The sequence below is a fragment of the Oryx dammah genome, unplaced genomic scaffold, assembly GCF_014754425.2.
Source record: "Oryx dammah isolate SB20612 unplaced genomic scaffold, SCBI_Odam_1.1 HiC_scaffold_23, whole genome shotgun sequence".
In the NCBI taxonomy this organism is placed as follows: Eukaryota; Metazoa; Chordata; class Mammalia; order Artiodactyla; family Bovidae; genus Oryx; species Oryx dammah.
This window is the reverse complement of record NW_024070207.1, coordinates 52,349,774-52,376,325: the sequence shown is the minus strand read 5'-3', so window position 1 is coordinate 52,376,325 and position 26,552 is coordinate 52,349,774. Positions and strand designations below refer to the sequence as shown.

At 43.3% G+C, this 26,552-nt stretch overlaps 1 protein-coding gene across 1 annotated transcript in view; it reads right to left on the bottom strand.

The window, feature by feature from the left end:
• The window catches only part of AFF2 (AF4/FMR2 family member 2), a 375,160-nt gene that overhangs the window by 34,132 nt on the left and 314,476 nt on the right, over nucleotides 1-26,552 (bottom strand). The window contains exons 11-13 of the mRNA XM_040265289.1: nucleotides 7,493-7,652; nucleotides 4,670-5,677; nucleotides 3,132-3,253 (exon numbers count right to left, since the gene is read on the bottom strand). Of these exons, the coding sequence (XP_040121223.1) occupies nucleotides 3,132-3,253; nucleotides 4,670-5,677; nucleotides 7,493-7,652 (1,290 nt within the window). The remainder of the gene's footprint in view (nucleotides 1-3,131; nucleotides 3,254-4,669; nucleotides 5,678-7,492; nucleotides 7,653-26,552) is intronic.

Below are 26,552 nucleotides of genomic sequence, written 5' to 3'. Positions count from 1 at the left end.
TGGGCTAGGTCTTCCCATCTGCCACGGTACACAGTACATCATACACAGTACAGTACACTTGGTCCAGTGGCCACTGTCACCTGGCCCCCTTTCCTTCCGTATGATAGTGACCTGGAACCATGGGGCCTTTAATAACTTCCTGGGTGAAAGATACCCAGGGGGTATTTTCTAGGGACTACTCTGTCCATTATGACTTCTTACTATAAAGGCATCTTTTGTATAGGCCAGAAGATGACAGAAGGAAAAAGAGTATCCCCTTTCATGCCTCAGAGGCCCTTATGATGGTTCAAACTCCAAAGAAGGGAAAAGGAACGCATCAGGGCCCTTCTAGTGGATGATGGGAAACCCCAGTTGTCAGGCTGGTGTAGCATCCTTTGCTAGGTTTAAAAGGCTCATTATGAAAAGTGAATTTTGTGTCATGGAAATTTCCAAGGATTTAATCTGAAGGGTCAACAAAGCACCAAGGAGCAGAGAAAACTCGAGGAGAGGGCTCCAAGGAGAAGAGCTCCAAAAGGCCTGTCCTGGTTTCCTTCTCCCTCAACTCTCAAAATTTTCCCAGATAAGAACCCAATTCAGGTCCTTCCTGAATGGTAAAGGCTGCTAGGTAAACATTGCTCTCCTAGACAGAAAGATCATAAGGACCATGAGGTGAAACACCATTTTATGAGAACAAATTTGAATTAAACATTTGCCTAATACTCGATCATCTCTCTTCTATGAAATGGGGAACGAGAGGGATTACTGGGTGATTGAAGCAGGCTTGCAATGGGGACTGATGGTGTGCCAATATCCCACAGCCCTCTAGCTCTTCCTTGTGCCTTTTGGTGGCCTGGCCCAAAGAGATGAGAGCCTGGGAACTGAGGAGGTACCACCATGTCTGTCCTGTGCTGTGATTAGTCGCTTAGTCCTGTCCAGCTCTTTGCCACCCCATGGGTTATAGCCTGCCCGGCTCCTCTATCCATGGGGATTCTCCAGGCAAGAACACTAGAGTGTGTTGCCATGCCCTCCTCCAGGGGATCTTCTTAACCAGGGATTCTGAACCCAGGTCTCCCTCATTGCTAGTGGATTCTTTACTACTGAGCCACCAGGGAGGCCCCAAAATACTGGAGTGGGTAGCCTAGCCCTTCTCCAGGAGGTCTTCCTAACCCAGGAATCAAATAAATAGGGTTTTTCTGCATTGCAGGTGGATTCTATACTGTCTGAGCCACCAGGGAAGCCCACCACCATGCCTAGAAGCAGGGAAATAGGCTTCTTTCTCAATGGTTAAACACCATCCTTCCAGGGCCCTCCTACTTTCCAAGGAAGAACCTAAAATGGCATCCTTGTAGTGGTGGTACCTCCTCAATAAGAGGGCTGGCTTGCTCTACTAGAAGAGTGTCTAGTTCTGAGAACTCCAAGTAATCTGAAGGGATCAGTTCAGTTCAGTTCAGTCGCTCAGTCGTGTCCGACTCTTTGCGACCCCATGAATCGCAGCATGCCAGGCCTCCCTGTCCATCACCAACTTCCGGAGTTCACTCAGACTCACGTCCATCGAGTCCGTGATGCCATCCAGCCATCTCATCCTCTGTTGTCCCCTTTTCCTCCTGCCCCCAATCCCTCCCAGCATCAGAGTCTTTTCCAATGAGTCAGCTCTTCGCATGAGGTGGCCAAAGTACTGGAGTTTCAGCTTTAGCATCATTCCTTCCAAAGAAATCCCAGGGCTGATCTCCTTTAGAATGGACTGGTTGGATCTCCTTGCAGTCCAAGGGACTCTCAGGAGTCTTCTCCAAAACCACAGTTCAAAAGCATCAATTCTTTGGGGATATTTCATATCAAATTATACTGGGGAATACAAATGCATGTCACAAAGAGCTATGGGTCCTCAGGGAGACAGCAGCCCGGGACCAAATCTGGGCTGGCAGGTCCTGGTAGCCCAGGACCAAATTTCCTTAGTTTATCAAGCAGATCTAGTGGTCACTGATCTTTTCTTACCTTTCATCTCTAAACAACAAGGATCCAAACAAATGTAAACTGATAACTTATTTCCAATCTCTTATCTGTGGCAGACTGATGCCCTGTCACTGATGTTAAACAGTAATCTGTGAAATCCATTGTTAGCATCAGTTAGCCAGATTGCCTCTCCACTCTGGGCTGCTAACAGGTTCCAAAACTGGTCATTGATGGAAGTTACCTCTAATGCTGAGTGAATTTATGACAATAATTATTGAAACAGAATAGTTCCAGGAGCTGACATGTTTGTTTGGGAGGGGTTCCCTGGTGGTTCAGACAATAAAGAATCCGCTTGCAATGCGAGAGACTTAGGTTTGATTCCTGGGTTGGGAAGATCCCCTGGAGAAGGGAATAGCTACCCACTAGATTGTTAGGGAAGTAATGTGTGAAAGACAGAAGAACTCTTGTCATCATGCTTGGTAGGGAAGGCTGGGGTCCTATAAGTGAGCAGGGGACAAGGAAGCCTCCTGCCTGACTCTGGCGCCTTCTGCAAAGAGATAAGCAGGAGAAGAGATGCCAGCTGATCGGCATTAATTTGTCCACCCCGAGCTGGCTTTTCCCAGCACAGAACTGCCTGGGGGTGTGGGGCACTCCTAGACAGCTCATGTCCCTGGCCTCCCCAGACATGTCATCCCCTTGGCCTCTGAGGAGTTCAGGACGAAGTTGCTGGTCCTCAAGCTTCATATGAGCACTATGATTTGACAGCAAAGAGGAAGCCTCTGCTGTGTCATTCTGTTGAGGCCAAGGGAGATGGTTTCATCCCTATCAGAACTGGAAGTTTCCCAGAGGGAGGTGATTTGGCTCAAGGGGCAGGTGTCCTTTAAATTGGTTTACTTCCTTTTACCCTTCATTCAGTGCTAAAAGTCCACTTTGGCCGATTTTGGGCATCCATCTGAGTTGGAGTAAAGAAATGTTGTTAAAAAGCTCAAGTGGTCACCCAAACCTTGCAGCCTGAAGCCCACCCACCCTTTGTCCCACCCGTGTTAGGCTGGGGGCCAGAGACAGCTGTCAGGACACAACTGAATGACTCCTGTTTCTTACCTAACATTCTTTTGGGATAGGACTCCCTACCCTTAAGGGTTCATTTGAGATTTCTTAGGAGTCCAAACCAGCAAAGTATCATAGAATCAGGGCAAACTCACTCTTTAGTGCTGGGAGGCTTCTGGGGGGGAGCTGGTGAGATGCAAGGTGGCAGCAGGCAGATGGTGGCTGCCTCCTCCAGGCGCTGCTTCTTCTCAGGGATTTTCCCTGCAACTTCTGTCGGCTTTAACAGGAAAAAAAGAATACACAGAGTTTGAAATCCATGGAACAGGTAGACATTTTAAAACAATGAGCAAGGGAGACAGTGTGCTTCTATTTTAAGTCCTAGATTAGGTAGGGGCCTTAAAAGTACACCTTTGATCAGACAGAAAACTGATACATCTTGCCCCACCTTCTCCAACCAAGAAGCTGGCATCAGAGAGGGTAAAGCTGTGATGTCAGCCTCTGATTGGGTGGTACAGAGATCTCATACCAGAAGTAAAGAGAATCTATCATTTTCAGACACTTCCAGCAACAATGCCCCCACAAATGAGTAGTTTAGAAAGTAACTGCAGTTCTAACATGGCATAAATCCTGTCCAAGCAACATGGGGGTTGGGGGTAACACACAAAGGTCACTTGTACAACCAACAGTATGCAAGGAAATTAACCATGTGCAAGGCACACCTTGGACCTTCACGCATTGGTTCTGAAGGTATGCTTTCACTCCTAGTTGCACTGCTGTCATCGCTAAGAGCAGAGAAACGGTGATAGGGCAAGAGCCCCAGACTTTGTTCCCTATTTTGGAATACTCTCATTAGCTAAGGTGGCACCACAGCTCAGAGATAAAACCACCTGTGAATCTTTAAAGCCGAACGATGTCTTAAATCATCGTTGCAGGAGTCCCCAAGGCAGCTATTCAAACTAATATTACTCAAGAATCACCATGAGATGATGTTATGCTAAAAATCTACTGTGACACCCAGAGATGCATGCAATGAACCTACTGGATACAAAGTTCCCCAGATAGATGTGCAATGGAAAAGGCCATTCTGGGTTTCACCTTCTGATTACATTTGTAGCCTAGGAATCCAACCCGAATGTCCTGCAGGAGAGATTTTCATGAGTCAAGCCAACCACACAGGTCAGAGGGCCAAGCAGGCTGGACAGAACGTGTGTCTAGTAGGAGCCAGGGTAATCAAAATGGAACTGGGTGGCAGGGGTGTTTGTATGTCGAAATTAACAAGGCCTAGAAGATGCATTTTGACCTTATGAGTCCTGGATGCCCTGCTGCTGCCGGCAGGAGACTGTAGAATAGTGACCCATGAATCCAGGAAGCAGGAGCAGCTTAAATGGCTGACCTGACGGACTGGCTGCCTGGGGAAGGAGACTTCATATTCTTTGTTGCTACACATCATAATCCCTCACGTGCCATACTGGATATTCTTGACATTGGTTATAAAACCTTGATTATCCCTAATACTTCCTCTCTGGTCATGTCAAATACTACATTCCCCAGGGAAAGTATTAATATCTGTGCTTTCACCAAAGACTGCAATCCACTGCCACCAGCCTGCTGGAAAAGGAGACTCGATATCAAAGTAGCCCAGACAGCCACTGCTCCTGATCACGTGGCTGGCCAGAGTGGATGGACGGCTTACCTTGTGCTTACGCTTGCCCTTGGGGGTGGCTTTCTCTGCAGGCACCGCAGCCATCTGCCGCTTGGGCTTTGAGGCTGTCTCCTTGTGGTCTAGCTTGGCTGGTGCCACCTGGAGTGAGCTCTGGCCAGGCACTCGAGACAGTAGGTCAAGGTCAATCTTCACCCAGAGATTTTTCAGATTCTCCTGATCTTGGACAGGAGATAGAACCTCGGTTTGTGTGACAGGGACCGGTGACTGAGTAGGCTCCTCACTTGGGACTGGTGGGTTGTTGCCATTGCCACTGCTGAGAAAGCTGCTGAGGGTCAGGCTGGCCCCGCCGGCTTCCTTGGATTTGGTTGTGTTGCCCCCTGGAGCCATGCATGGAGGCAGGACTTTGATCTGCAGGGGCTCTTCCTGATCCGTGTTGGAATCAGACGTAGATGAATCAGTCTCAATGAATTCCCGGGACTTTGGAACCATCTTGCCAGGCCCTCGGTACTTCTTCTTCTCGGGAGCCAAGGGGATGCTGGCCCTCGGTTCTTTCCTGGGAACCGGCTTGTGGGCAACAGCTTTGCTGCGCCCTCTCGGGAGGTCAGGAAGCTCCCCACTTTCCTTTTCTTTGGGAGTGCTGCTGGTGATATTTGGTTTGGGCCAGGTAAATTCCTCAATGCTGGTGTTCTTCTCGACCCTTTTGGGCTGTTTTTTCCCAATTGTCCTTTGAGACACTGTCTCAAGAGTTGTGGACAACTTATGCTTCAGAGCCTTTGTTTCTGGAGTTTTCAGGGTGGGTCGTGGACGGGCTTTCTCCCTGATGAGACCAAGGAGAGGCCTCTCTTTGGGTTCAGGCAGGACCTGGCTGGGGTTTGCCTTCACCTTGACCTGGACTTCCATTGGCTGAATGACTGGAGGAGGCACAGAAATCGTCTCCATGGGTGTTTCATTTTGTCCACAAATAAAAGATTTGTTTTGAGAAGTCACTTTGTTAAGCCATTTGTCCAACTGCCACTTGTTGGTGGAGGGTGGCTCAGGCTGTGGAGTGAGAAACGGTGGCAAGAATGAATGTCACCTTTGGGAAGAAGTCAGAAGGACCCTCAGTGCATTGACTGTTGACTGGTAAAAGCCTTGGCTGTCAAGTGACCATTCACACATTTCGAAACATACATGAAATTCTCATCTATCACATTCCCTAGACAGCCAAATACTTCACAAAGTGGCTCCACTATACTAAGTTCCACTCTTTTTCTGAAACTATCCCCTACTCTGGCCAGCAAGGAAAGAATTTTTCACAGAGTGTTTTTCCAGAGAGTGGGTAGAGAGCTGGGGAGGGAAACCGGTTCCCAAAATCCTTTGGTGGGACTCATTACTCAACCTCTCACCAGGAGGCTCAGAGAATGATCTCTGGTTCTGAAAAGAAATGTGAGTATGCCCCAAGTGTAATTCAAAAGGAAAGTCTTTCTCTGCCAAAGTGTCAGGGCCTCCAATACGATGTTGTAATTTGCTGCAAAAAGAAGAGGGCTTTTGTATTTTTACTGAAGGATGAAAAGATTTGACTTCCCAAAAAACCACTGCATTTTCATTGGTGTATGGGCAATAATCAGTTTATGTGGACATGCTTGCAGACATTAGCATCTGCTGTTAAGCCATGGAAATGATGCGTACAATTCGGGTGCTTGATTCCCAAGTCTGAATTCTGCCTGTTGAACTAAAAGAGCCATCATTTTTTTTATTAGAACTGCTCTTTTTTTTTTTTTTTTTTGCAAGCCATCAGCTTAGGCTTATGGCACCAGCCAATAGAGGATGACAGAATTCAAAACGTTTTGAGTAGCCATGATTCCAACCGGCACAGAGCAGTGGCAGGTAAGGGTCGAGGCCATTGGAGCAGCTGCTACTGTTGGCAGCAAAGCTCGAGGTTAAGAGCTCCAGCTCTTGTAGCACACACCCTGGTTTCAGCCCTTCCTGTGAGATCTTGGGAAAGTTCTTTCTTACCCTCTCAGAACCTTATTCTTTCATCTATAAAATGGAATAACGATAGCCAGGACCCCATAGGGTTGTCATGAGCATGAAATGAGAAAATGCAAGTCACGAGCTTCTCAATGAGCCTGGCACATGATCCACATTCACAAAGCGTGGGCTCTTACAAACAGCAGTAATGTCGCTGTGGCATCTTCTTCTGTCATTCTTTTCTGACTATTGACAAACAGTGTGTCCAGAGCCATTGAGGGATCAGCTTGCTGTAGCAGGTGCCGGCTCAGGAGAACTGAGAGGCTGGCAGTCAAAGAAGATGGAGGGGAAAGGCATGGCTTTGATCTCAAAATTATAATTTTGGTATTTTGTGGGGCTATGTTAAATGTTTTCATGAATTACCATTGAGTACATTTGAAAAATATTCTTTGAAATTAAAACAAAAACAAAAACAAAAACACCTGTGACCTTTCAACCATCACACTTCTTGGATCCTACTTGCCCAGTGACAATTCATCACTTCAACCTAGAGGAAGGGGTGGTGTCCCCAGACCTAGAAGTGGATCTTGACTTGCTTCGTTGGTTCTCTTGAAAGGGAAGTTGCGGGCTCAGTGATTACTATCCCAGTATGATAGTAATGGGGAAGCTCAAGGCTCAGAGTAACTGAGTGAGTCACACGGCACATCAGTCACATGGCAAGAAATCTCCGTTAGAAACTTTACAAAGACATGTGTTAGAAGAAAAAAGTGCTATCAAATACCTGAGTGCTGTTCTGAAGTATTTACTGCGCTGTAGTCACGACTGTGCTGGAATATTATTATTATCGCATTATTGTGTGTGCATGTCGGGGGTGCTGTGTTGGGGCCCTGGCTCCTCACCCACCTCTGGAGTGGTCACTCGTGGCGCCTCATTGGCTTCGCTGTCAGTGGTGCTGCTTTCAGTGTCTGAGTCAGACTCTGAGCTGCTCTCTGAGTCACTGGAGCTGCCGGATCCCCCACTGGTGGGCGCTGCAGCTGGGGGTTGGGGCGGTGCCAAGAGTGGGCTGAAAGGAAAATGACACCATTCATTGCCTCTTTTACTCCCAAACTGGCTGGAAAATAATCCAGGTGGGCATGAAGACTGATCATTTGTGAGGGCCAGGCTGAGTGGAGTCTGCTGTTCCATTTCACAGATGGGAACTACGAGGCTCAGGAGGCTCAGGGAGTGACCCACAGTCCCAGGTTTTTGTTTTTTTTCTTTCTTTCTTTTTCTGTTAAGATACATTTTCAGTTGCTATCTTGTTCAGAAATCCCCAGGTTTGTAAAGGGGCTCTGATCTTAGTTATACGTGCAGTACAGTCCTCTCAGCAAGAAGGGGTGAGTTGAATCCTCACTTTTGTCATAGAAAACTGAGGTTCAGAGGATGGGGGTTCTTGCCGCAGCCTCACAGCTAGATAGAGGCGTGAAACTGGGACCATAGCCTCCCAGCTCCCTCAAAGGGCAGGGTTTAGTAAAGACACTGGCAGCCAGGTGCCCAGTGGCCAGCCCCAAGGTGAGCAGGGCTGACTATGTTACCATGGAGATGAGAGGGCACACTGCACAGCCTCCTCCACCGGAATTTCTGTAACCTCTTCAGACAACTCCAACCAGGAAGTATGATCATACAGGACCAACCATCTCTAATGGCTGATTTTAAATCTGTAAAGCTGACCAAGCAAAGCACAAGGAAATTGACACCATTTGCTACTCTGTCTTTATTGATAATCCATGCTCTTCCTTACTAATCGTTTGCCCTCTGTGCTCCATAACAAATCAACCTCAGCTGTCTCTTGGCACTTTGAGGTATGTCACTGCCTTTCTGTCCTTTTGTTCATCATCTTTGGGGGCTAGTTTTCCTGTTTTTGCTCTGACATGGAGCTCTAAAGTCGAGGGAGGGTTCTCATCTGTCCCTGTCTCATCAGCTCAGGCTCCTCTTTGGAGAGAAGTTTAAGTCACAGAGAGGGGTGGCCTGGGGACCAGAGCATCTTTGCTGCAGTGCTGGACTGGTCCTCCTACCTGTCTGGCTGGCCGTCTGAACCTCACTGCCTCTTAGACTCCCAGCTCCTTGCCTGGCTTTTCCCAGAAAACCCAGTCCTGGCCCTGGAGGACACCTGGTCTTGTGGCTCCACCTGCAAGTTTTGGCAGAGAGGGACTCCAAGGGCCCTCCTGTGTCTAAGACTCTGGAATCACAGACCATTATTCCTCACCTGCCCCCACTTCATCCTCTCACCAAAGCCTCATTTTCAACATAATAGCTCTTGCCTGGGAAGGCAGAGGATCCCTTTCAAACCAGCATGGGTGCCTCGTCCAACTCAGAAAGCCTTTTCCTTACACGTGCCTTGTGCCCCCAAAGACGGCCCCTTTCATCTCCCAAGTAGCTATTCTCTTTCATATAGCCAAAGCTCCTTTTAAAAGGCTATCTGGTAAGTAAATGCTATCTGCAAATACATTCGTCTGCCAAATACACCAAGTGATTAGGGGAAGCAGAAGAAACAGGGGCCTACACCCCCTGGGAAAGTGTGTGTGTATGTGAGTGTGTGTGTGTTTGAGACAGTGGGGCCAGGGATCTATATATATAACTCAATGTGCCTCTTCCCCTGTATCCCTTTGCAGTATAATGAATCCATATTTAAGCAAAATACCCTCTAAATCTAATCAATTGTTTTTGTCTTTGATTACTAACTAAAGACTGAGGCAACAGATTTAAGTCAGACTAATCCAGAGGCTTGCTAACTTGGCCTCAATTCCTCCCAAGTAAAGTTTCAAATACAGCATAGAGCATCGGCAATACTGAGACTCCTGGCTGGTGGATTGACAGTTAAGATCTAACGTGTACTCCCACATTTATGATTTTCAAATGAAAAGGCTGTTTCCTACTTTTGTTTCCTACCTATGCATTAAATTCTGGCTTGTGTGTGTTTGTATACAAGTGTTCCTTATCCAAAGACTTTTGGAAACGAAATGAATTTTTATATTTAGATTTTTAAATAAATAAGTCATATGGTAGCTATACCATATCTATAATACCCCCTAGTGGGTTCAGGGTAGTACCCTTTAATAAAACTCATTAATACTGCTGCAGTTAACAGTCACAGTCATAAAGACTTGAAATTAATACCTGCATATCAGTCTAGGTCAGGTTTTGTCATCAAATGGCTCAAAGTCACTGACAACAACAGTTCTCCAAATTTTCTGAATTTCAGAATTGTGATTAAGAGATTGTAGACATGGACAGAAATCACATATGAAAAAATTGACTATCTGTATGAGTAAATATAGATATACAGACACAGATACAAAATAAAGATGATTTGAAACCTAAGCATAACCTTGACTGAGAACCAGTGAAATGAGGCCTGAAATTATTTTCCCTAAGTCTTCTTACAGGTAAATGTATTGCCGTGTTCTCAGGAAGGATCCTACGGCCAGTCAACGTTAACAATGACCACTCAGGGGAAACAAGTATAAAAGAACAGGGAGAGGTACACGAGTTTTTCATACTCACACTGATGGACATAAATACTTGGGGATGAGAGGGACGGTGGACTTGAAATCAGAGAGAACACCATGAGAACTCAAGTTGGGGGTTAAGGACTTCAGCATCTTAATGAGAAAGAATTGCTTTCTCTGGGCAGTTGCACAGTTGGAAACAAGGAAGAGTCAGCATTGGTGGGAGGGAATGGCATTGCTTAAAATGGGAGTAAAACTGCCCTCCGCAGTACATTCCTCTGCCTCCACTATCCATCTGCTCTTCCTGTGGTTGGTGGACAATCTGGCTGCACCCAGCCTGCTAAGGGACATAGGGCATGCCTCTGAGTCTGACCCTCACTTCCTGTGGGCCCACCTTGCACCCAGCTGGGGCCCCTCCGAGGGCCAAAAAGTGAGTACAAAACCAAAACACTGTCTTCACAAGCAGGACAAACCTCAATATCAGGATTGACCGAGGGCCACATTCTTGTCTAGAATCCACTGTGGAGCTTTCAAGTTAGCAAATCATCACCATATTTCACTTTCAGTTCTTCCCTGAAGCCCGTTAGCTGTTCATTTAGTTAAATTCCCACTTTTGCTACATTTACTTTCATGTGTCACTAATTGATTTTTCAAATGTATATTAAACTGGCTATGAGCAACTCTAGGAAACACAACTCTTGATTCCTCTGAGAAGATGAAGGATGAATGTGCAATTTCCATATTCTTCATTTATCAAACTGCAGTAGAATCATTTCCCATACACCATTTACTATTGTATTTTAATAAACTGCTTTTAAAAGAATGCTAGTGGTTACAGCAAAGATAATAGATGATATCAAAAATCATTAGCATTTAATATATTAAACTATCTACTCTATAGTCTGTAAATATTAAAAGTGTATTCTGTGACTTCACCCTGAATGTAATAAAACTGCTCAAAGGACAAATGTGGACAACTTCCAAGTGAACTGTTCAACCTTTTCAAAGATCAGATTTTGCTATTGTGTTCATTGGGGTGAGCAGTCTGTACCAAGTATAGCGTAGCCTCATTTTAATCCTAACCCCATTCAGTAGGTCTTCATGGTCATGGGCCAGACTAAGGGCAAAGAAGTTGGCTTAGCAAGTCAATGATCCTATTGGGGAAATCCGGGGTGAGGGAAGGGGATCAAAGAGCAGGCCACTGGGGGAAAAGTTTGGGAGGCCTTTAAGATGCCTCCTCCAGACAGCATTGACCCTGGTGTGGAAGGCTTGAGAGCACCAGGGGAACAGATGTCAGTCTCTCTAAGCTTATACTGACCAAGCCTCTTCTGCAATAAAAGGCTCAATATGTGATACTATAAGATAGTCCAGAAGCCATATGAAGGAACAAGGACTTCTTTGCCTGGAGAAGATTCTGGGGCAGGGAGGAAGGTGGTTCATGTGACAACAGTCTTTAAAAACCAGAAGGTCTGTCCGGTAAGGGAGTGGGCTAGCTCTGAAGGCCTTCCAAGGTAAAACTAGGATCAATGAGTTTGAGATATAGCCAGGAAAGATCTCACCTCAACATCAGAAAAGGCTTAAAAAATCTACAGGAAGAAATGGCCACAGGAAGAAGCCATTGCTTTGTAGGCCTGTGAGCTTGATACCTTTAGGTGAACAGATAGCTGGCAATTAAGATTCCTATTATTGATCTACAACGGAGTTCAGTGATCTTTAAAGTGTCTTCCAACTCAAAGATTATGATCCTCATGAGACAAAAATGTGTAGGGGATTTTAGGGGAGACTGTTCGGACCTTAGAGAAAATTGTGAGGAGACCTTTGCCCAGTCTGCTCATTAAGGCAGGTGTGAAATGACCTACTCTTGGCAACACGGGTCTTATATGAACCACAGAAGATTAAAGCTGCCTTTCTGTAGGGCTATTTCATAAATCAGACTTTTCACTAATTCAGATTAACACCCTACAGAAAACCAAACATCTGCATCAGTGCTATCTGACTTGATTCTTAATTTAACTGTAAATTCCTCTCTCAGGAGATAAACAGGGATGATGAATTGGCCATTCTGCTCAATCAAGCTGTATGGGCATCAGAAAGGAAAGGTTCCAGAAAGGGTAATGACTTTCTAAGAGGAAACATATATGGGAAGGATTCGACAAGCAAGTCCACAGGGTATGGATCTTGGCAGCATATTTTACAAGACCCTGAAATTGCCAAAGAGACATAGCATGAGATGCTTGATGGGGGACTCTTGTATTAAACCCTTGTCTTTAGTTGAGACTTGTAAAAATTTCATCAATGTGAGCCTTTTCCGGTTTTATGGAGATCTAATGTCTATCTACCAGATAATTTGAAATGCTTCTTTACTTGATTCCATCATTAAGTTGTAAAGGTTTGGCCCTGGGGCAAAGGAATCAACATTTATACCTGATCTTTCCTTTCTTCCTCCTTTTCCTCTGAACTCTGGGTCCAAAAACGGAAACAATCTATCAGATTTACCATAGTAGGTCACTAGGGGTAGACACTCTGAGCCCTGAGCCTGGTCCAGTCAGAGGATGGGAGGAATCTATTTTGGTCTGAGTCAGTAGCTTTGAAATCTACCCCACCCACCCCAGAAAATCCATTTAGCTCAGTTGTCCAATAGAAACTTTGAAGTGAAGTGAAGTTGAAGTTGCTCAGTTGTGTCCAACTCTGCTACCCCATGGACTATAAAGTCCATGGAATTCTCCAGGCCAGAATACTGGATTGGGTAGTCTATCCCTTCTCCAGGGGATCTTCCCAACCCAGGGATCAAACCTGGGTCTCCTGCATTGCAGGCGGATTCTTTACCAGCTGAGCCACCAGATGGGGAGCTAGGCAGAAGCATAATACATAAGACAGACAAAACCAGGTTTGCTCTATTTCTCCCAGCACCTTTTCTTCCTTCCTGGATGGCCCCTGAGCACACTTTGAAAATAAAACACTGCACATCCCAATATTCTCACAAGCAACTCAGAATCAAGTATGTTTTGTGTTAATGCAATGATGCTACTGATGAGCAGATTGCCGTCCACTTGTAATTGAAGCTACACCCTGGCATGGCTCCGAGGAGATAATCTTTGTTCAGTGAGTGTGTACACTGGGAATTTGTCCTTTTGTCTGATTCTGGTGTTTGAAATGGAGTCTGCTCAATTTACTTGCAAAACATAAGGTGATATACACCTATCCACTCACATTCATTTTCATGGGAAAGTTACCCTATGTGATATAGATTAAAGCCCTGACTGACTGAAGAGATCTGTGGTTGGTGAAAATGATGATCAAAGATGTCCACACTCCAATCTCAAACCTGTGAATATGATACCTCATGTGGAAAAAGAGGTTTTGCAGATATGAATACATTCAGGATCTTGAGATGGGGATATGGTCCTGAATCATTTAGATGACCCCAGTGTCATCCCAGGGTCTCTGGGAACCAGAGCTTGGTGTAAGGAAGAATCTAGTAGATTACTGCCACAGCAATGGGCAATCAAAGTGGTTATAGATTCCCAGGAAGCTGCAAGCTGACCATTTGAAACTTTCATGATAATCAGAAATGAGTAGCTTCTCACATTTTTCAATCACCAGCAGTTAGGTATTTCTCCTAACTTACCTGGCATCTTACTTCCTTTCTGAGACCATAATGCTGAGTGATTTTGGCAGTGGCTTCTGAGAGTTACATTTGACCCACAATCTATCATGGCTTTCTTACCCCTTTGATGGACTAACTAGATTCAGCTCTTGTCTTCTTTTCCTGCCTGTGCCCTTTCTCCCATCTTCAGTCACATATGTAAATAGGTACATTTCCCCTACTGGTTTTAAAGAGGTAGCTCTAGTTAAGTTAGAGGAGCATGGGATTGGGAGTCAGATGATCTTTTTTGAATGTCACCTTGGATACTTTATTTTTATGTAACCTTAGACTAAGCACTTGCCTGGAAAATCACATGGATGGAGGAGCCTGGTAGGCTGCAGTCCATGGAGGTGCGAAGAGTTGGACACAACTGAGTGACTTCACTTTCACTTTTCACTTTCATGCATTGGAGAAGGAAATGGCAACCCACTCCAGTGTTCTTGCCTGGAGAATTCTAGGGATGGCGGAGCCTGGTGGGCTGCCATCTATGGGGTTGCACAGAGTCGGACACGACTGAAGCGACTTAGCAGCAGCAGCAGCAGACTAAGCATTTAATACAAGCATCTCAGTTTCCTCATATGTAAAATGGGGTAATATATCACATAGGCTTATAAGAGGACCAAGCTAGGAAATTTAGGTGAGAGAACTCTATTAACAAGTACTTCTCAAACTTTAATGTACATTAGGATCACCTGGAGATCTGCACATGCATATTTTAGTTACAGAGACCTGGAATGGGTCCTGAGTTCTGCATTTCTAACACATTCCCAGGTGCTAAAGATGGTCCTGGTCAGTGAACCACACTGAGAGGACCAAGGGTACAGAGGCTATTCAGATATAAACTGCTGGCAAAAAATAAGTTGGTGATCTGGACTGGAAACTAATGGCTAAAACACAGTTTTGAGATCAACTGTGGATTTTTCCCCCATAATTATTCTGCCCTTCTTTAGCAACAAAGAAAGTCGACTGCCTTATATCACTTTGAATCTAACTTGATCAAGTTGAAGCTCTCTTTGGTCAATTATTCCTGAACAGGTTTTATCAGATTCCTTCTGACAAGCACTGACTTCAGCTTATAATTTTCCTGAGACTACCTGCCTGCACCTGTACTTGACCAAGTGCATAATTCTTTCCTCCAAATGTGTCCCAAGAATCACCAGGGCTTGCCACTGTCCCCGCCAAGTGTCGAGGTGGTATTAGAGTACATCCATGGTCATGGCTGGGGCCCTGAGCATGATTCATAATGGCTAATAGAGATGGAGGTGATGGAATTCCAGCTGAGCTATTAAAAATTCTAAAAGATGATGCTGTGAAAGTGCTGCACTCAATATGCCAGCGAACTTGGAAAACTCAGCTGTGGCCACAGGACTGGAAAAGATCAGTTTTCATTCCAATCCCAAAGAAAGGCAATGCCAAAGAATGTTCAGTTGCACTCATCTTACACGCTAGCAAAGTAATGCTCAAAATTCTCCAACCAAGACTTCAACAGTACATGAACCAAGAATTTCTAGATGTTCAAGATGGATTTAGAAAAGGTAGAGGAACCAGAGATCAAATTGCCAACATCTGCTGGATCACAGAAAAAGCAAGAGAGTTCTAGAAAAAAAAATCTATTTCTGCTTTATTAACTACACCAAAGCCTTTGACTGTGTGAATCACAACAAACTGGAAAATTCTTCAAGAGAGGGTAATACCAGACCACCTTACCTGGCTCCTGAGAAATCTGTATGCAGGTCAAGAAGTAACAATTAGAACTGGACATGGAACAACAGACTGGTTGCAAATTGGGAAAGGAGTACATCAAGGCTGTATACTGTCACACTGCTTATTTAACTTATATGCAGAGTACACCAAGCAAAATACTGGGCTGGATGAAGCACAAGCCAGAATCAAGATTTCTGGGAGAAATATCAATAACCTCAGATATGCAGATGACACCACCCTTATGGCAGAAAGCAAAGAGGAACTAAAGAGCCTCTTGATGAAAGTCAAAGAGGAGAGTGGAAAAAGTTGGCTTAAACTCAACATTCAAAAAATGAAGATCATGGCATCTGGTCCCATCACTTCATGGCAAATAGATGGGGAAACAATGGAAACAGTGACAGAGTTTATTTTCTTGGGCTCCAAAATCACTGCAGGTGGTGACTACAGCCATGAAATTAAGAGATACTTGCTCCTTGGAAGAAAAGCTATGACAAACTTAGACAGCATGATAAAAAGCAGACATTACTTTGCCAACAAAGGTCCGTCTAGTCAAAGCTATGGTTTTTCCAGTAGTCATGTATGGATGTGAGAGTTGGACCATAAAGAAAGCTGAGCACTGAAGAAAAGATGCTTTTGAACTGTGGTGTTGGAGAAGATTCTTGAGAGTCCCTTGGACTGCAAGGAGATTCAACCTGTCAATCCTAAAGGAAATCAGTCCTGAATGTTCATTGGAAGGTCTGATGCTGAAGCTGAAACTCCAATACTCTGGCCACCTGCTGCAAAGAGCTGACTCATTTGAAAAGATCCTGATGCTGGGAAAGAACTGAAGGCAGGAGGATAAGGGTGCAACAGAGGATGAGCTGGTTGGATGGCATCACCGACTCAATGGACATGAGTGTGAGCAAGCTCTGGGAGTTGGTGATGGACAGAGAAGCCTGGCGTGCTGCAGTCCATGGGGTCGCAAAGAGTCACACGTGACTGAGTGACTGAACTGAACTGAACCGAATAGAGACGGAGCAGGCACGATGCACCAGGAAGCAGGTTCAGCACCCTTCCTGCATCTTCTCTTTCAATCCTCACAACAGTCCCCCCTGAGTCCGATGCTCTTACTACTCCATCTTATGGCTGAAAATACTGAGACTAAGTACCAACAATATCAAGCTGAAAAATAGTTTTAAGGATACTTTCAAAGGAATGGGAAAAGCCAAGGTGTCTGGATCCCACCTCACTGTAGTATGAAATGAGATAGCACTGTGGAGGGGGCCAGTGTGTTCCCAGCAAGGCTGGCCAGTGCTGGCTAATAAGCCATTTATGTCTTATTTTTTTGTCTATTCAGTTGCTAAGCCATGTCCAACTCTTTGCGACCCCATGGACTGCAGCACACCAGGCTCCTCTGTCCTTCATGATATCTCCCAGAGTTTGCTCAAACTCATGTCCACTGAGTCAGTGATGCCATCCAACCATCTCATCTTCTGTCATCCCCTTCTCCTCTTGCCCTCAGTCTTTCTCAGCATCAGGATCTTTTCCAATGTCTTGAGAACATCACAACTTGCATTAGAGAAAATAAAGCAGTATTCAAATTTTTGTAGAAATAATTAAAAGTCATCCTGACTTCTTTGCTATTGGTCAGAGCTGTTTCAACAAACAGCAAGCAGATGGGGAGAAAAATCAATACAGACAAGTAATTTTTGCCTTTAAAGTCTATTTTTTAAAATGGGGGCAAGAAAGAGAATGAAGGTAAGCAACTGGATGGAACTTGGAATCCCACGACCCTGTCTCCAGCAAAGCAGAGAATGAAAGGTTGGCAGCTCGCCTTCATAAGAAGCCCAGGGACGGTCAGAAGTCAGGAATCCATAACAAAGTCAAAGCCTTCCCATTAGAACTCCCTCAGTCACAAATCTTAGGTGGAGCAGGGAAGTAGTATGACTGGGGGACTTAAACCCAGAAGCTGCTTCTCTGTAGGAATCTCCCCATTGTGTCTAGAGGAGTGGTCTGGAGATGGAGCCCAACTCCCATCAGAGCCCCAGCTATGGGCAGTCTGCATCCCTGCTGCTGCTGCTGCTGCTGCTGCTGCTAAGTCGCTTCAGTCGTGTCCTACTCTGTGAGATCCCATAGACGGCAGCCCACCAGGCTCCCCTGTCCCTGAGATTCTCCAGGCAAGAACACTGGAGTGGGTTGCCATTTCCTTCTCCAATGCATGAAATTGAAAAGTGAAAGTGAAGTCGCTTAGTCGTGTCCAACTCTTAGCGACCCCGTGGACTGCAGCCTACCAGGCTCCTCCACCCATGGGCTTTTCCAGGCAAGAGTACTGTCTGAGTGCCTCACAACTGGGAAAGCAGGCATCCCTCTTCCAATACCCCTAGACTATATTTCTTCTTTGATGTCTCTCAATGCCAATCACCTTATCAGTATTGTCTGCTCCCCTTCACATCTGATTTGTTATCTGATATATCAGAGACACTTGATTTGGAGGGTAAGCTTTTAAGGCCAGAGGCTTCATCAACCACACACAAACTCTGTATGATGTTTGGTATGCTTAAGACCCCCTAGAATATAGCCATAAAGAGGTCTTCTCCTTATAGCTCTGGGAGAACTGTCCCTGGGTACACCTACTGCCTATGGTCCCAATAAGCAATCGTCATCATTGGATCAACAGACCAAATACTTTGTAATTGCAGAGCACTTGATAATATTCCAGTATTTTCACTCCTATAACCTCATTTGATTGCTATAAGAACACTGGACAGGGACAGGGGGAGAGATGGAATAGGCCTCCTCCTACTTTACCCATAATGCTCCAGGACCTTTTAGCCAAAGTCAGGAGGCTGGGCTCTGAGTGAGGGGAGTGGTGATTTCCTCAAGCTACTGGGACTCTTTCTTAAACTGCAAGTCTAGCTTGAGGAATGAAAAAGAATACAGGAACCAGTACAAAATCCACCCTGTAATCATACCAAAAGGCAACCAGAATGCAGAATTAATCCCAAATGCTTTCTTTAAGTGACCTAATGAGATGCATTGCAATAATTCAGTGTTCAAAACACCGAAGGCCATCCACCCTGTAGGCTAAGAAAACCTTGTTGCATTTGACTCCTTCAAATGTCAAAACTCACCGAGGCTAGAGGAAAATGTTTCCAGTTTACAGATGATAACTATTTCCACACAGGGTAGTAGTTTGTAAAGATTAAATAGGGGAAATGTAAATGTCTTTTATGCTTCACATCCTTGTGTTTATTCAAAACTTGTATTTGTCTTTAAATAGGTAATAAACATGGTACTGAATTCAAAAGCTACAGTAAGGGATACAATGGAAAGTACATCTTCTGCCCCTCTACTGTCATGTTATACAATTTCCCAATGTTCTCCACTATATTCAGTTTCTTATGTTTCTTCCAATAACGAAATGAAGTGAAGTGAAGTGTTAGTAGCTCAGTCATATCCAACTCTTTGCAACCCCATGGACTGTAGCCTGCTAGGCCCCTCTGTCCATGGAATTCTCTAGGCAAGAATACTGGAGTGGGTTGCCATTTCCTCCTCCAGGGGATCTTTTCAACCTATGGGTTGAACCCAGGTCTCCTGCATTGCAGGCAGATTCTTTAACCTGGATCTCCTACATTGCAGGCAGATTCATAATATTCTATGAATATTGCTAGGTATGCTTTTCAATGAAAGTATTTTAAATTATAAAAGTAGAGCTTTCCTCATGGTCCAGTGGTTAAGAATCCACCTGCCAAAGCAGGGGACATAGATTTGATCCCTGGTCCAGGAAGATCCCACATGCTGTAGGGCAACTAAGCCCATGTGTCACAACCACTGAGCCTGTGCTCTAGAGCCCAGGAGCCACAACTATTGAAGCCCGAACTCTGCACCGAGAGAAGCCACCACAATAAGAAGCCTGCACCCTGCAACTAGAAAGTAGCCCCAACTCGACGAAACTAGAAAAAGCCTGCACAGCAACAAAGACCCAGCACAGCCAAAAAAAATAATAATAATAAAAGTTATTCCTAAAAAAAAATTCCTGTATATGGGATGATAGGGCATTTGATGAATGGCATTCCGAGTCACATATGCAATTTTTAAAATAAAACTTCTACAGTTTCGTTACTGAATGTGCCTTCATTCTTATGTCTGAAATATACACATGAGCACTGCAGTACCTAAGTGAAAGGTAAAAATTGCAGCTTGGAAAATTGCCGTGTCAAACCCTAGTGTGAAGAAGAGGCAGGAATGTAGTCCAGAGCCGTGAGGGGCAGAAGCTGCTCTGGGTGAGACCAGGCTGCAGGTTCCACATGAGGAAACAGTTCGCCGACTGTTCTCCACCAGGACACTTCTTCAAGATGTGGTCAACACGCGACGGAGCCATTTCCTCACACCTAGAAACTTCTATAGGCCCAGCAATCAGGTTTTGTAGCTCTTTGTCCCAATTGCCACCAACAGCCCTTGTCCTGCCTGCTCCCTGTTGCAAATCAGATGTTCTTGCCATACTTTTCACTCCATGTTAGACTGAAAGCTTTTGTTCGTTTTGCACTTGGTCCCAGTGACAATATACAGCTTGAGATCTCTTGGTTTCAGAATTCGCCATGACCTCCGGGTGAGGAGATGCAGTTTTTTTTTCCCTATAGGATTTTCAGAGCTCTTTTTCCATTACCCCTCTACTTTAGGACAAGTCTTTATTTCTCTCTCTTTATTTCCCATGCCTTTGTTTACTCTGTCTATTCTGTCTATAATGACACTTTTTCTCTTTTGTTTTCTTAAATCATCTTTTAAGCTCATATTCAAATACCATGGATCTTCTCTATGACTTTAATTCTCCCAGATACTTCCCTGTTCTGATTTCTTTTCACTAACTTCATCACAGTTTATCACTTAATTATTCTCGAATTATGACACTGTGCTAACATTTTGCCTGCTAACCTAAAACTGCACATGCCTTGATGGCTGGGGCAAGACTATACCATCACTCTGTGTATCCCTAGGCTGACTGCCATGGTAACTTGTATATACTCTTCTTGCTATGAAAAAACACTCTGAATGGCCTCACAATGAACAGAAAATCAGCACAAACAAGGTCACCTGGTAAAGAACAATGCTTAATTATGAAATGTCTATGGACAGCTGACTCTCAAAAGAAGTCATACTTGGGCTAGCCCACCCAACATCAAAATATCCTGAGTCAGAATTAATTTGATGAACATAAGCAAATAGGTTGCCCAATGATGCATTTGTAACCTTTCAATTGGTTAGATGGCTGTTGGCCCAACCTTTCCTTCAGCTTCAGTTCCATTGATAAAATATAACATATTTGGATGGACATGTGTGCATGCTTGGTCACTCAGTCGTGTCTGACTCTTTGTGACCCCACAGACTGTAGCCCTCCAGGCACCTCTGTCCATGGGATTCTCCAGGCAAGAATACCGGAGTGGGGTGTCATGCCCTTTTCCAGGGGATCTTCCCGACCCAGGGATTGAACCCTCATTTCCTGCTTGGCAAGTGGATTGTTTACCAATGTGCCATTTGGATAGAGAGTTTCAGTGTAATTGGTATCTTGAGCAACAGCTGTCAATGGGGTGCAGAGTGCAATGTACATGCATGAACATAAGAAATAAATGATGTGGCTCTTACTGAAAATGAGTGCTATCTATACACAGACTTTCCCATTTTTAATTAAAATGGTGACTCCGTTATTCTGATTTGTCTGAAACGTGAGCTACCCTCGTCATATCATTTTGATACATTAACCAGCCTGGTCTACACTGTGCATGATATTAACTCCCTTTCTAGTTGATGGTTTTTCTAGTGGCATAATTAATTTCCTCATGGAAGAAAAAGTATTCAATCAATTTGGGATTAAATTTGAGGTTGAAGGACTTTCACAAAAGACAGAACTAAATCTCCTAGCCCACATGCATTGCTAATTATGACATACTCACATTAAGAACAAGAAGGTGTTCACTTCCCATGATAAATGGGCCTGAAAATCATCCCCAGCATTTACAATAAATCACAAAGATCATTAATAAACAGGCAGGGAGAAAAAAGATAGTTTCTACAAGAATTCACTCCCATTCTTTGCCTAAGACTATCAATGTCATATTTAAAGCTGACATCTTAAATCTTCTCTACAGAAGCCCTCTAAGTCAAAAAGCCCAGCTATTTTAAACAGAATTTCCTATGCCTGTTATTTTGAATGACAGCAAAGGAAATACTGGATCTTTAATCCTGTAATGCTATCTGCCTGAAAATCTTGCCTTCCAGCTAACAGTCTCCCTTCTCATCAAGGCTAAATTAAAGGAGGTCAAGTGTAAATGAGAGAAGAAGAGGGGCCCACACTTTCTTCATACTCTGGGAACTCCTTTGATCTTAAGCCTAACATGCTTTTGACATCAAGAGGAAAAGTCTGATCATGGCCACCAGAAATACGATAGCTAAGTATAGGCAGCCTTATTCAACATAGATTCCTGTATGTGGAATGGCAGGGTTTACACTTGAATCTAGATCAATAGCAGTAAGAACAGCAATCCTGTATGACAAACGAACCCAGAGCCACCTAAAAGCTGACCTAGAAAGAAATGGAAACAAATGTAGGCATTTCTCCAAGAACTTGCAGGATCTGTAATAATGACAGACTAGTAATAACAAGGTCAGGGTGTTTGGGTTTGTCATTAAGAAGAATTTGTCATGTGGAGGAACTTGTCATGCAGAAGAATTTGGGACATTTAGCCATTCTGAAGAAGGCAGAATCTAGAATAAAAAGGATTAAACAGACAATTAAAAATACATTCAGAAATTAAGCAAATTACATTTGTGGTCATGTGCAAACCCGGGAATCTGCCTATCCTGAAAGCATGTTGGTAGCAAGTCAGCATTATACAGGGTCGCTACCAGCTAAGCTTAAACAAGTGTACATCTTAGGAATTATAGTGAAGAAAGGCATCACAAGGTGGGGTGGGGGCCAGGGTTTTAAATGTCCAAAGCAAGAAAAACATGCTTACTTACAAACCACATGAGATGTGTACTTTTAGTGAGATATGTTCTCTAGCCTGATGTCAAATTCCCATGCAGTTTCCACCAACCTGCACTACTTGGGCTTTATAATGACAAGACCTATATATACTACTCTGCTGGCTGGAAACTTGGGCAAAAATTTGGTGGGGAAGTATATGCTAAAAATGTTCCCTTTGACTACAATTATATTTCACTATGTATTTCAGACAACTATGCCTAAATTCAAGATATGTGAATGATAGAGAATGTGTGTACCCAGGTGTGAATGTGTGTACATGCCTGTGACTGCGTGGATGCATCTATTGGCTAAAATCCAAGATGGCTAATACCAAGACAAGTAAAATAATTTCAGCATGAATTAAGATAGTTGCCTAAGGGATCCTCAGATGGCACTAGTGATAAAGAACCCGCCTACCAATGCAGGAGAGGTGGGTTCCCTGGGTCAGGAAGATCCCCTGGAGAAGGAAATGGCAACCCACTGCAGTATTCTTGCCTGGGAAATCCCATGGACAGAGAAGCCTGGTGAGTTACAGTACATAGGGATGCAAAGAGTCAGACATGACTGAAACAACTTTGCATGCACACCTAAAAAACAATATTGAGAGAAATACCATTCTTCAAATGATGTGCACAATGTTGATTTTAAAAACAGTGCTGCTATTAATTGGCTAAGAACAGAAATGTTGACTTCTGTAGCGCACACTGGGTATTAAGTCATCGAATAAAGAAGATATTGTTGTTGTTCATTGTTTACATTAATATTCATGTGGGTTCTAGCCATGTTTTGATAGCACGCACAAATGTATATTCACATGTATGAAAGTCAAATACTATTAAGGTTCTCATCATATATGCAAAAATTAGTTGTAGAAAGAAGAATGTATAAAGGCAAAAGTCTAAAAGAACTGAAATGGTGGCTATTTTTCTATCTGTCGAATGACTCATTAAATATTCAAGGTAAATGTCAACTCTCAGTTAGCCATGAAACTCATGAAAAGTGGAATGCTTCCAATATATGGAAACAACTGAAGTGTTCACTGACAGATGAATGTTTAAAGAAAATGTGTTATCTATTTTGTTGTTGTTCAGTCGTTGTGTTTGACTCTTTGCAATCCCATGGACTGTAGCACACCAGGCTCCCCTGTATCTATCAATCAATCTATCTATCTATCTAACAGATAGGAATATTATTCAGCCTTAAAAAAGTAGGAAGTCCTGCCATTTGCAACAACATGAATAAACCTGGAGGATGTTATGTCAAGTGAATAAACCAGACACAAACAAAAATACTACATATTCTCACTTATATATGGAATCTAAAGAAAAAATCCAATTCATAGTAATGGAGCATAGAATGGTAGTTTCCAGGAGCTGGAAGGTAGGTGAAAAAATTGGTCAAAAGGTATAAGCCTTCAGTTATATGATGAATATGTTCTGGAGACCTAATGTTCATCATGGTGGCTCTAGTTAACGATACTGCATTGTATACTTGCAACTTGCCGAGAGAGTAGATCTCAAGCGTTTTCACCACAAGAAAGGTTATCAGATGAGGTGACGGATGTGTTTGTTAGCTTGATTGTGCTAATCATTTCACAATGTATGTGTATATGAAAACATCACATTGTGTACCTTAAATATATACAATTTTTATTTGTCCATCATAGTTCAGTAAAGCTGGGGGAAAAACTGATAGGCTTCTGATTGGTCATAGGACAATGATAAATTCCTGAGGCTGGAGCTATGGTTTTTGTAGAAGCAACCTACTCTTCCAGGAATATAAGTGATCCAGTACAGATCTGGGATTTGATGACATCTTTGATATTTTCAGTAATTAAACAAATCTTGTCAAGAAAAAATACCAAAGTATAGCATTACTTTTTTCCTTCTTTCTTCTTTCCCCTCCTCCTCCTTCTCTCTTTTTGGCATCTTACTTGTAAAAGTCTCAATATTCATAATACTGTCCATTTTTAATGGTCCTTTATTTCTGAATAGTATTACAAAAGGACCTGATAAAGTTCACTTATAGAAATGTTTCCAGGATTTTTTTTTAATTATTTGAGTCAGAATGGGAGAATTTTTTTTCCCAATTCCTTCTAAGTATCTTGTTTGCCTATAGCAGGAGGTGTACTAAGTCACTTCAATCATATCTGACTCTTTACGACCCCATAGACTATAACCTGCCAGGCTCCTCTGTCCATGGGATTCTCCAGGGAAGAATACTGGAGTGGGTTGCCATTTCCTTCTCTGGGGAATCTTCCCAACCCAGGGATCCAACCTGCATCTCTTAAGTCTCCTGCATTGGCAGGCGGGTTCTTTACCACTAACGCCACCTGGGAAGCCCTATAACAGGAGAATACTATGCAAAAGAACAACTCAAAATTTAAAAGTTTTTTAACATTTCTATTTCAAATAGTTCTTAGTTGACTCCAACCTAGAATGAGCAGGGAGAAAGAACCCAACCTCCTACAATTTGCATATTATGAATGTCATTTGAGAAGGGCAAGAAAGGGCATGGCATCAACTGCAACATGAAGAGATGTTAATCACTGCTTCTCTTGCTGTGCTTTTGCTTTAGAGGTTACATCTTTGGAAGCCCAGCCTGTGTTAATTGTGTTTCCAAATTGTACACGGATCTGCAAGAGGAGACTAAAGCCACTTTTGCTCCATGATTTTACTTTCCTTTAATATGATGGTTTATACACTGTAGTTTATTCATTTATTGGTCTGATGGTTTTTATGAGTTGTGATTCAACATAGGTTCCTTTCGAGTATGGTGTTTTATAAAGATATGGAGAATGTAATATAAGTCTGATACAATTATGGTTATGTGCCACACAAGACAATACTGTAAATATGAGGAGAGTCTGAAAAGCTGCTTAGCAAAATGATCTTAATATACAAGGCAGTGTGAAAATGTAAGAGGAATCTATAATGACAATGAAGATTAGCCATTTGCTCTCTAACCTTATTTACAGAAGCAATCAGAGGTATTCAGGTCGAGTTAATGACCCTGTCTCCAATTAATTCAATTGTCTACAAACAACACTGGTGCAGTGGCTCTCTTCAAGTCTGCCGCACAGTCTCAGAGGGAATACATAAGACTCCATTAAAAGTGACAATAATAATGCATTTATTACTGAAACGCTATTGTATTATAAATAAATTCCTCATGTTAAATTATGCTCCATGCTTTAACAGAAATTCAATTACTGAAATAATAAAAAGATGGTGTATTTGCCAAGTGCTTGGACTATAATCTGGCTGCTTTAGTTACCAGCGGTTGGCTGTTTTGCAATTTTTCCTTCATAGACTATTTCTTTTGAATAAATGCCAGACTTTTTCATACACATTTTATGAACAAGTTGCAAAATGAAATTTTGAGCTTTTGAATCCAATTATGAAAGACATAACTAAATCTATTATTGAAAAAAAAAATCTAGTAAGCCCTTTCTGCCGTTGTTCAGAACTGTCTGGTAATTGAGGTAAGCACAGGTGCTGCTCATTATGGACCATTGTGCACCATCTGAATTCTGGGAACTGTAGAATTCAGATGGTTTCAACTCTGTTTGTGTGAATAACAAACAGGCCTGATTCTGCACTTGTTTGTACAAGCTTGTACACAGCTCATTTGGGACTTCGAAGACACCTGCTTACCCTTTTGAAGCCAAAACAGTATCATTTATGTTCTGGCTATCCTTTCCATGACAATTTTGCAAAAGCAACAGATTTTGCCTGCTCCCTTCCTTCCCACCATCCCCTCCACCATGCAGTAACTTCAACACACCCTTGTCTTCAGTGATAGAAAAATGAGTTGAGTTAAGCTATGGCAATTATCCAATAACAAGAGAAGACACAGAGCTGTATGACATGGGCAGAGGGAAACAAAGACCCAGCTTTTCTCATGAAAGAGCTTTGACAAACCAACTGTCTCAGATGCATGGGGGATATGGTTTATTTATGTTTAGGACAGGAGATTTTTTTCCTCTTTCTTTTGCCCTTCCTCTGGGTTCTCACATTTGTCTTTCTAATGTCTTGTATCTTTGTGTTTTTTTTTTCAGCTTTATTGAGATATAAATGACATAACATCGTGGAAGTTTGAGGTGTATAACATGGTGAGATGGAT